General features: G+C 37.9%; 1 protein-coding gene across 3 annotated transcripts in view; it reads left to right on the top strand.

Annotated features, from left to right (window-relative positions):
* trim44 (tripartite motif containing 44) overlaps positions 1-11714 on the top strand; it is an 85085-nt gene extending 73371 nt beyond the window's left edge. For 2 of the 3 annotated variants that reach the window (XM_022672166.2, XM_049475228.1), the window contains exon 7: positions 10541-11714. In XM_022672166.2, the coding sequence (XP_022527887.2) occupies positions 10541-10619 (79 nt within the window). In that variant the 3' untranslated portion in view covers positions 10620-11714. The remainder of the gene's footprint in view (positions 1-10540) is intronic. The other variant, XM_049475229.1, reaches the window with a different exon arrangement.
* Positions 11715-12348: the final 634 nt, after the last annotated feature.

Raw genomic sequence — 12348 nt, 5'->3', positions numbered from 1 at the left:
AAAAGACGAAAAAAAAATGCTTAAAGAAAATGCAATAAAACAATAGTATAAAACCGGTCTTTGAAATAAATAAAAAAAATCACAAAGTGAAAAAAGAAAGCAAATACAACACATACGTCAATTAAAGCAGTAATCAAAACAACTGAATAAGCAGTAACTAACTGCTTAAATAAATTAAAAAGAAAAAAAAATCCATCAGAGAAACAAGCGACAGTGTCCCTAATGACTAAAGCCTAAAAAAGCAGAGAAATATCAATAATTTACTTAATTTTAATGTGATTTCAAGCTTGAAATAGAAAATAAACACACAAAATAAAAACAAAATAAAATTCATATAACTCAGCTATCTCTAAAGGTTTAACTCCAGGGATGGCTTAGTAATGCCTACACTTAATAAGTATGAACTTGTATATGTTCTAAGGTGTTATCTTGTGAGTGAAGTTCAACACTAGCCAGCATACTCTTTGCAAGATGATGGGAATGGGTGTCAGATGGGTTGGACATTTATCGATCCACACAGTGTCTCGCGTGTTTACTGGGAATACGTCATATGAAGCATTACTTCCCCAGCTTAGATGGTAATGATTGTAACCGGTGGTGTCTGGCTATAATTGTCCATGTGAACAGACATGCTGACTTGTGCAGAAATCACACATACATTCAATGCAGGACACGCAGTGACGCATTCTGTAGCTTTCATGGGACATGTCAAATGTCTCATGTCCAAAATAAAAAACCTCATTCACATTGTTGTGATTTATAAAGAAGTTTATTAATGGCTGTTAACTAGGTTGTAAAACCATTAATAAGCAGTTAATAATCAACACATTTATAGAAAGGGCAACAGGCAACAGTGGTCTGGATGCTTATCTTACTTTGTTCATATCAGTCAGCATCAACGTATCTAGTAAAATAATATAGAAAGTCAGTTTAATATAGTTAAAATTAAAAGGTTATATGTTGGCAAATGACAGGTCACTGTTTCCCTTTCTATTTGTTTGTTGGAACTGCTTTAGTGTTTTTTAAAGTATTTACAGCATAATTAATCATCATTTATAGACTTATTTGTAAACCATTTATAAACCCTTTATAAAGGAGCATTATTTTACAGTGGTACCATTTGCCGTTTTTTTCTTACATGTGCTTTTTAAAAGTCTCTTTCTGCTAAAAGGCTCTCTCTGCTGTAGTGCTGTTAGCCAATCAGAGGGGATATGTTTGCATGTATGAATATTCATGAGCAAGAGCCGAAATCCGAACTAGACATTTTAAAATAAATGAAAAAATTATGGAATGAGACCTTTAATTAACATCAAAAGATAAGATGAATAGTTATTCTTTAGTTTTTCGAAACTCCTGGTAGTAGTTTCTTTTTTCATTTATTGTCTTAAATGTTCTCATTATAGAAATTCTGAGAATGACTGGTATTCTCCAAATATCTTGATGGCAGGCTCACAGTTTGAGAAGATTAAGTTTCTGCATAAGGGAAAAAATGGTTTTCTGGACTCAGGCTACAGTTCTTCTAATTTCCACTGAGAATTTTTGTCTTGTTGATTTTCTTCCACTAGAACTTAGTTTGACATTGTTTTTTTCTCTGTATTTCCCTCCACTGCATTAATTTAACTGAAAAATGGAAAATGTCTCATGTTGTTTATGATAAGCTGTAAAAATGCATAATAAGCATTAAAAACTATGCACTATGTGTTGGTTTCCAGGACAGATATTAAGCCTAGCGCTTGTGTGTCCATATGTTTGTGACTGCTCTTTTAATAAATGTGTTCAGCTATTGCAAGTTAAGTTAAGCTAAGTTGCACCATTGGCTGAAATACATATGTGCCATGCACACACAAAGCTTGCCTAGTCCCTACAGAGCACCAATCCCTAATGCCAGCTGTGGGCTAGAGTGGTATAAAGCCCCCAGCATTGAGCTGTGGAGCAGTGCAGCAGTGGAACTGTGTTTTCTGGAAGGGAGTTGGGAATACGGTTCAGTCACTAAGGCTTTTGTCATTTAAAGTAATCATGTCCTCACTGCAATGTTCTAGAATGTGGTAGAAAGCGTTTCCTGGACAGTAGAGACAGTAGTTACTCCAACAAAAGCTGAATAAACTAAAATAAATAATGAATGAGCATATTGGTGACCCAATACTTCTGTCCATGTAGGGTATTTTACCATGAGAAACCAAAGGAGGGTCTCTTTAAAGAACTTGAGACATGCGTTCTTATGAACATTCCTATGAATTTCTTTAGTGTTTATCTTAAGATTCTTCGTAAGAGTTTTCTTAGGAAAGAGTTTGTGATTCCGGCCCCTGGAAAGTGCACATTTACCCAGCACTTTCTGGTTGATTTCCAGCCCTAAACACAACATTCCAGCTTGTTCTGGAAAATAGGGACTCTTCACTCACAGCAGGCAGACGTAAAAAGAGAACAGGACAAAAAAGAAGATGGGAAAGGAGATGGAAAAATGGGACAAGGTCAGAGAATGAAATTTTTAACAGGCCTCTCTTCAGGCAGGGCCTGGAATCCAGTTTCAGCAGTAATGGATTCTGACAGGACGTTCCTCTTTTACCTGCTGACTAAAAATGAGGGGAATTAGAGAGGCCTCCACCTCCCATGACCCTCTTCTTTCCCTAAACGAGCACTCCCTGCTGGAGCTGTCCGTCACACTTCTGTACAGTGGCAAAACGTCTTTCTCAGACTAGCCATTCATGGAGACACTCAGTGGTCTGGCCATCTGGACCAGGAAATAGAAACTGATTGACCTTCATCGTTAATTGCATTGCATTGAAAGCATTGGAGCACAAGAAAAGGCCAAAGCTGCCCTTTATTTTATTACTGTATTTATCATATAGTAAACCCACAGCTGCACACACATGTACACAGACTCACATACACACTGAACATTATATTACCCAACTGTGGACAGAATATAGGAAATTATTTTTCCCTTTCAGAATATTACACTCTCTAAACCACACTTTCACTCTTTGGACACGGTTTTAGCGGTCTAAAGGCCAGACGTCAGTCGTGCTTCGCGTAGCCGCATTTAGGATGTGTCGTGTGTCTTTCGTATGATGAGGGAGCAAAAAATATGCCTTGCGCAGATCAAATTGTGCAAAAGGCATGTCCTAATTCTCCTAATTATTCCTGAATGTGTTTTGGGCATAATGTGAAATAAACCAATCAGTGTTTCACTTCAGTCATTTCCTTTAAGAGCCAGATGAGCTCTGACTTTGGCGCATTGATATCTTAACAGCCCTGCGCTTTTGCGTGTCTCAGCAAAGAATATTGACCTGCTTGTTCATGCTGTAAAGGTACAACAGAAGCTCAATTTAAGTGAACAGCAATGCTATTTTATTATTTATTCTGTCTATTGATGACTTAGCTGAGATATGTAATGTCTCTGACTACAGACTGTTGTCAGGGTTTTAATCAGTCAGTGGCGCACGGTGTTTTCTGCTGTCAAAATAGCAACACGCCAGAAATCTACCTGAACACATCTTACTTCCAGACCACCACACCCATTAGTGTAGATCTATTCTTAAACTCTAACACTATTTTGACGGCATTGGCGCAAGCGTGAAAATAGACTGTTGTTTGGGTTTAAGATAGAAAAGAACATTTTGACGCACCTTGCACAGGGTGTACGATAGGGCCTATTATCTTTATCTCCTAGTCTGTCTGTCTCTGTCTTACAGAATTTACCACTCTCTCAGGTATCTCACTCTCACCATCACTCATTCTCTCTCGCTTCTCGCTCTCACCTCTTCTCTCAGGTTCTTTCTCTGTCTCAGTCTATCACTGTTTCTCTCACTCCCTTCAGCTGCGTTACTATGTCCATGCTGGAGTAGAAGTAGGACGGGTCTTTGGTAGGACTGTAATTTTCTTTGAAGACCACTTATTAGGGTTTTGGACACCCATATAGAATAGTCTAACAAGGCTTTGAGTTGACATCACTAGAAAGGTCCCGTCTCTTGCAGCTGTGGCATGAAAAATGTGTTGTAATGAAAAAATGACATTTTAAAATAAAAAAGTTGAAAAAGCTCAAAATTTCATGGTGACTTGGTGCACTAGATTTTTGGGTTTTAAGGCCTAAACTCTTTTTTTTTTAAACAAGTTTTGAAGAAAACCACAGACAGCTATGTGCTAACTACAAATATTTAGTTAAGAATAATCATTTTTTATATGTATTCAAATATTGAGTCTTACCAACTTAAAATTTCACTTTGTTGTCCTAATTTAAGAATCCTTATTTGGCAAATGACAGGCCACTGTTTCCCTTTCTATTTGTTTGTTGTAACTGCTTATTAGTGTTTTTAATGTATTTAGAGCATAATTAATAATTAATTTTTTCTTACATGTGTTTTTTAAAGGTCTCTTTCTTCTAAAAGGCAGGTAGGCGTTCTCTGCTGCCATGCTGTTAGCCAATCAGAGGGGATATGTTTGCATGTATGAATATTCATGAGCAAGAGCCAAAATCTGTCTCACTTCAAAGACCACTAATTCAGTGAAATAAAGCAGGGCTAAACAAAAACACCTAAGCACTTTTTTTTTTTCTCAAAAAAAAAAAAAAACGGCTCACATGGCATTCATTCCTACTAGAGACCACAACTAGACATTTCAAATGAATGAAACAACAATGGAATGAGACCTTTAATTAACATCAAAAGATAAGATGAATAGTTATTCTTCAGTTTTTCAAAACTTTAAATATTGTATCTCACCAACTTAAAAATTTGCTTTGTTTTATTTGGCCTAATTTAAGTTATATGAATATAACTTAAATTAGGACAAATAGGACAAATTAATTGTGTATTGTAAGTTTTGCTGACTACTGTGTAGGATCAACTAAACAAATAGTTTGAGATAGTTTGGAAGGAACACTGGGTGATGTATGGGTTTAGAGGCAGGGCAGGAGGGAGAGCTGATTGGCTGAGCTGCAGCAGCAGCAGTGTGCCTCTAATAGCGGTGGGAGATGCAGATGGTTGGACGTCATCAGGGGGATGGTATTATTGATTGACTGGTCTGCATGTTAAGATGTGTGTCTGTATCAAAGTACATGGACACATCATGTTCACCTACAGAACAGTTGAATCTGAAAGGGCGTTGCAGAGGAAGAAATTACCACAATAAAAGCTTTTTTTAAAGGTTAGGAAATGTTTATAAACGTTTAAAGCAGGACTGGTGTGTTTATTACTTTAAAGTAACGCATATCAGCTGTTAATGGAAATAATATGGTTTAGGGTGTAGTGGCTCTTTAAGGAGAACAATTTTATGTTTTCATTTTTACAGGTTATTTACAAATTCTTCATGTTCTGCATTTTCTATGGTGCTTTTACATTTTGTACAGAATTGTGGGCAACCGAGGGCCAGGAAGGATACATCAGTTGCGTTCTTGAAGTCGCTCAGAACTTCAGCTTCATTTCCTGCCTGTATACAAAGGTTCCTTTGCTTTAGAACTGCCTTCTATGACACAGCAGTGGAGAAACGCAGTCTAGGCTTTAGATTGCAGTTACACACTGTAGGCTAGATGTGGCCTTCACACACACATTATACATTCCCTTTAATGCCAAAAGTAATTCACCTGTTAGTGTAACATTTGACAGCTTCCATGGAATGCATGCTAGTATTGTAGGATAGTTGATTTTTCAGATCTGGTCAGTGCAGTATAAATCCCCTGAGATATATCAGATAATTTTGGGACAGATGAGAACAACAGGTTTGCAGTTAGATATAAAGAAATATCGTGTTTACTTGATAACCGCTTAACTTAATAGCCTAATGATGAAATTGTTGTGAATTACTTTGTAACTGAAAAATATACTTTTGTAGATTTCAGTCTGTAATATTGTAGTGCATCCAGGTCATTTGTTGTACCAGTTTGGGATGTTTTACACCTACCACAGTATGAGAACCACTGTCTGTCACTCTGTATTTTTCTTTCTTTACTTTCTTTGCCTTTTTTTTCTAGCATTCCTACCCCATTTTTCACTTCATCTCTCTCTCACTCTCTCTCTCTCTCTTTTACATGCTCTCTTCTGCATCTTCTCCTTCCTGTGTGTGTGTGATGATTTTGAGAGAGGCATGACACTCTTTCCCCTTCAGAGCAGGATGTATAAGTTATTCATTTCACTCTGGTTACTAATTCAGGCTGGAAAAGTGCGCACCCCCCTGCTTGTACTTCAGACTCTGGAGAATTTGAATCCCATCGCTTCAGTCAGCAGGTTGGCACTGTACCGTATTTTAACATCTCCAGACGTTGCCAACAGCAGACAAACAGAAGGATGTGTTTGACTAACCGTGATGGCCTTGAAGGCTGTACACAGAAAAAGCACAGCCCTTCTGCTGTACACACACGGCTCCGGCTCGGAGAGGAGAAACGTGAATTTGCATTTAGACACTGCAGCATGTGGTGAAGCTTCAGCTGGAAGTGAGCAAACAGATTCATACAAAAAAGCACAATGAGCTCCTTTCAGAAACACACTCTCATATTTCTGTGTAGGATTTACACAGGAATGAGTTGGATAAATGTTTACAATTGGGATTGTTAAGTTGTTCATAGTGTGGGATATGGAGAAGAAATGGGCTAGTATTGCACTCGGGTTGATGTTAAAGCAGAACTCCAATGTAAAAAGGACTTTTGGTGTAGTAAAACATGGTAAAAAGTACTTACCTTTGATGAATAGCACACCTCTGTTCCTCCACAGCATTCAGAGATCCAGAAATTTTAACAGTTTGTCCAAACACCCTTCAGACTGGAAGACACTGGGCATAATTTGCGCCGATAAATCACTTTTTCCACCGTTATCCAGGCTCAAAGAACTTCCACACCTCCTTGCCAGAATCTTGAGAGCCCTGACATTTAAAACGAGGCATTAATAACTTAAAAAGTGCACCAGAACCTTATTAAAAACTACTGTTTACATCCCGTAACACTAGCTTCAGCTCCGAGCGCCGCCATCACTGTACCTATAGTAACATAGGCATATATATATACATAGCTAGGACGCATAGTGTAGCAGCTGGCGCCAGGAGGCATGCTATGTGGAGTCTATGTATATATGTCTATAATAAAATAAAGACGGCAGCACACAGAGCTGAGGCTGCATTATGGGATGAAAACAGTGTTTTTTAAAAAGCTTCTTGTGCACTTTTTAAGTTATTATTGCCTCATTTAAAATGTCAGGGCTCTCCGGAATTTTTCACTCAAACTAAAAACTAATATAACAGTCAATATCACACTTATATAACATATACTTATTACAATGTAATATATAAATAATTTTGCGCAGTATTGAAAAAAGTTTTCATTGATTCTTTCATAATAAGAAAGAATTTAAAAAGAATTTCACAGAAGAGTCTCTTTTGTCCAGAGGAGGAATTTTAACTCGATTTTAGAGCACTGCTGTGAGGATTTGAGGACTTGGCGTTCAGCGAATGCAATAGAATTAGCAAGGTCATGATGTGTTAGAAGATTAGCATACAAACCACCTCATCCTCAAACCCCCAACTCATGCAAGTAGTATTGAATGGAGCACCATCATTCTAGAAAAGGAGGCATTCTGCACCTCACCTGGTCCAGTGTGTGCCATATTCTTCTAGCTAAATACATTAAATCAGAAGGATTTCCACAGACATTGGGGTCTGTGCTGTATGTTACTGTATGTATTATTAATATATAGCTGTCGTATTTCAGGTATGCACATGAAAAGGAATTTTACATCCTACTCTATTAGTCTAATGAGTCTGCGCTTCTCTGTCAGATCATGTCAGATCATGTGACATCAGATGCATACGAAAATCATGCAGCACCTCTTTCATTACTGCGTTATGCTGACATAATCAATTCACGGTTGCGGTGCGGGGGTAGCCGGGTGAGCGCTGTACACACAGGCATAATGTCATGTTATCACTGTATAATGTAGTGCAAGGGGAATAAGACACACGCACATGTACGAGCTGTCAGAAGAGTAAAGAAAGCTCTGCCTAATGCAAATGGAGCATCCACTGCTGAGTAGGGGAAAGGGATGGTGGAGGAGAAGAGCTAGGCCAGGAGAGAAAAAGAGAGAGAGGAGTTTAGATGAAAAACAGAGAGAAATGTGAAGAAAGTGAGCGCAGGGTATTTGTCAGTGAGGTGGTGGCAAGGTATAATTAGAGCCTGGTAGTAGGGAGAGTATATGAGACAGGAGGGAGGAGAGAGATGTCGGTCTTATGTGGGGATCTTTCTCTCTCTCTCTCTCTCTCTCTCCCTCCCTCTCTCTCTCAGTCGCTCTCCAGAAGCCTCCCAATTAGAGCAATATGATGAACTCCAAACGATTCCCAGCAAAATGGAATCTATTGGACATGTGCTGAGTCCACCGGACAAGAGCAATTTAAAGCCTGCCTGCTTTGATTAGAGCCACTGATAGCCAGCCAGGCACTTTCATCTCAGTACTTACTGCAGAGAAGAGTAGGATGAAAGAGAGGGAGAGGTGAGGGAGGACAGCCCGTCCACAGAGGAAGAATGCATCAAGACGCGGAGGGTCAAAGTGCTCAGCGAGGTTTCAGAGTTGCCGGACTAAAACTTCAGCTTTAGTTTACGCTGATGGTCATCTACAGTTGGGGACAAATCAGGACTGCATTTTCTCAGTACTGATTCCGTTTTCCCATACTGATGTGTATCAGACTATTGGCAATTACTAAATACCGTATTTTCTGCACTAAAAGGCGCACCTTAATTTTCCCAAAAGTCATCAGTACAGCGTATACAGGGTTCCTGCGGGTCCTTAAAAAGTCTTAAATTAAAATCTGGATTATTAAGGTCTTAAATTGTCTTAAATTTACTGTAAATTTGCTGTAGGTATTACATTTTCAGATGACGCATTTATTGCAGATGGGAAAACTGCTTTTTGGTAAACATCTAGTCAGGGAAGAGAACTAAGATTAACTGAGAGCTAGCTAACATTAGCAGCATACTAACTTTAGTGGCAAGCTAGCTAACATACTAACTTTAGCTAGCATACTAACTTTAGCTAACATACTAACTTAAACGGTGAGCTAGCTAACATACTAACTTTAGCGGCAAGCTAGCTAACATACTAACTTTAGCTAACATACTAACTTAAACGGTGAGCTAGCTAACATACTAACTTTAGCGGCAAGCTAGCTAACATACTAACTTTAGCTAACATACTAACTTAAGCGGTGAGCTAGCTAACATACTAACTTTAGCAGCAAGCTAGCTAACATACTAACTTTAGCTAGCATACTAACTTTAGCTAGCATACTAACTTTAGCGGCAAGCTAGCTAACATACTAACTTTAGCTAGCTTATACGAGCTAGCTAATTTTACCAGGGATAGAACTAAAGAAATTATGACTACATTTCATAAACTTCACTGAAACTCTGTCAATTTTTTTGAAAATTAAAAGAATTTTAAGTGTGAGCTTACGTGTGAGCTTTTAAGAGCCTTATAGTGTGAAAAATACATTAGTTTGTTGCACCAAGAGGAAAGTCCCTGATGAAGAAGAATGTGATATTTTATTTGCTCATCTTAACAAGCAACAAGTAAACCGAGAGCCAAGTGAATTGAATTGAATTGTGCATAATGTTTGGGAGCCACTGTTGCCTTTGTAGGTTAGCAGAAAATTGGAGAGAAATTCTTCAGTATTCATCTTTTCATGTAAAAGCTTGGAGGCTAATGCAGTTCACCGAATAGCTTTACCTCTATGGCAAATGATGGACTTGCATTCACTCATCAAAAAACAAATCCTTGTAGGGTCATTTTGTAATTTTGTGCTATTAACCAAATTACTTGAACTCTAATGAGCATGCCCACTGTGGTTTTTAAATATGCACACTTCTTGCATCTTTCAAATTATTAGGGAATGAAAAGTACTGGAGGGGAAAAAAGACAGACTGAAGCCCTATCTGGGTGGGAATCGTTTCTCAGGCGGTTTTGGGGTAGTGTTCTCTTTTATGGGGGATCCTTTATGATTTTATTCTCATCTGGAATGACCATGTATGTGTTTTTCTCAGATGTCCTGTTAGAAAATTACAGGCTGAATTACCTACTGTTTTAAGCTGAACTCCATTGTCCTCCAGTACTACACTCAATTACACGTAATTACACTTTGGGTGCACGTTTCCATGGAGATCCATGTAAACACAAAAGCGAGTGGAAATGGAGGAGCTATTGAATGCGGTCATGTGATTGAGAAAGCCTAAAAACTCACTGGTTCTCCTTTTTTTTATTGCAGTCTGGATGCAAGAGTTTTATCACTGAGTAGAAGTATGAAATATTTTTTAACAGACGTCCCCCTGAGCAACTACTCTCGTCCGGATAGGGCTTTATATAGGCTGTTACACAGACATCTGTATGGCAACACAACCAGTATCATCATCATCGTCGTTGTCATTGTCTGTATTATCAGTACACTACACAAATACACTGCTCTGTTATCAGTTTATGTTCTGTTTCTTGTTTTAGTCATTTTTGTATTGTTGTCTCCTGAGACTCATTTGAGACTCTGATTTGACTTATTGTCTCTTTTCTCTCTTTCACAGGCATGATCACCGGCGAGGCCCAGAGGACCATCGCGACTATGGAGATGACGGAGACTCATTCATGGGACATGCACCATAATATCAGCAAAATGCCCACAAATCTCCACATATCTCTGCTCTCCTACTTTCTTATCAGGGACAGAACACTGGAGTGGACTGCTTCGGGGTATCAGAACTGCATTGTAACCACCAGTTTGATATCCCGGATTTGTTGCCTTTTTTCTATTCAATCTAAACTGACTGACTTTTCCTGATGAAGATAATGGAATGAATGAGCTTGCTTACAATCAGGAGCCAGCTTTTCTCCCAGCCTTCAATTGTGCGTGAAATCAGATGAGGGGCTGGATTATTTCCTGCATAATTAAACACAGAATGAAAATTGCCTTCGTCGGTTCATGTTGCCTTGATTATAGTGCAGGAGTTATGAGGAATATGAGTGAAGCATAACTAAAGTAAGAAATTGCAAATCAACATTTTGCACAATGGCTTATTTAAAAAGAAAAAAAAACATATCAAAGACTGTGGCTGTTGAATAAGAATGGAACTGTAGTGTAGTGATTGTAAATGTGCAGATTTTGCACTGCAGATAATGCACACTGCCCTGAAGACCAACATCAAGTCCAGCTTGTTTTGTTAGACATTATGTTTCATTTTCTTCCTCATTATGTTTTATTGTCTTCACTTTGTGTTTTACAGAGTCTCAAGCGTCTACATAACAAGCAGATCTATCTTCTCTTTTGTCTTAACCTGGAAAATAATGTTTCATATATGCATGCAGTTTAAACGTTCAGGTCAGACCAGCTTCAAATGATGGAAGTAGCTGATTACAGAGCAACTTTTTTAGGTTAACTCAACTTTGTTAAGTCATTAATAATAGTGCATCTAAAAAAATAGAATAATATTTGAAAAGTTACTTTATTTCAGTAATTTAGTTCTAGGAGAACACTGCACTGATTTTGGACTTGATAGAACACAGTGGACTAACAGCAGCAGATAACCTGGCTTACAGCACTTCATGCTCACCTCTGCTGTCAACTTTTATTGAGATGCAGATTTCATTTTCCAGCATATAATATAATATTCAAATTTTCAGATTTTCTGGGACACTGACTTTTGGGTTTTTATTGGCTGTAAGACATAATCATAAACAATAAATAAATAAATGCTTAAAATAGATCACTCTGTGTGTAATACATCTATATAATATATGATGTTCACATTTTGAACTGAATTACTGAAATAAAGTAACTTTTTTAAAATGATATTCTAATTTTTGAGATGACTTAATACAATACAAAGTGAGTTGAGCTAACTCAGAAATGTTAGTAAATTAGATGCATCTGAAATATTTCATAAGATTTTTATTCTGATTGTCTCTCCAAGTTTCTCTTGAAGTTTGTGTGAACAAGCAGGCAGTTAGATAGTTGCACCACTGTGAAACCATGGTAGAACGGGAAGGTAAGTTTAGATAGTGTAATTTTACAGCTCTAGAGTGGCCCAGCAGTCTAACTGCTGCTCAATAAATATGAGATGAATTAAGTCCCAGCAAAGGTTGCAAAGGTTTATGCTGCATTCTGTTTAAACTTACAAGTTTTATGTCCACAATTTAGATTTCCTACTCAGAAAGTCGTGGGAGTCTTGCAAACCCTACATTCATAATCCAAGATGGCTGCCCAGCACAAAAACAGTAGTAAAAACAGAATAAACAGTAAATAAATTGAGGGTGAGGAGAAACAGACTAAGCATCTTAACGAATACAGTGGTGTGAAAACATTTAGGTACCTTTGATCATTTTTATGGTTTTCATT

Source organism: Astyanax mexicanus, chromosome 2, assembly GCF_023375975.1.
Source record: "Astyanax mexicanus isolate ESR-SI-001 chromosome 2, AstMex3_surface, whole genome shotgun sequence".
NCBI classification, from domain to species: Eukaryota; Metazoa; Chordata; class Actinopteri; order Characiformes; family Acestrorhamphidae; genus Astyanax; species Astyanax mexicanus.
Note: the sequence above shows the minus strand (reverse complement) of the source record. Positions and strands in the feature narration are given on the sequence as shown.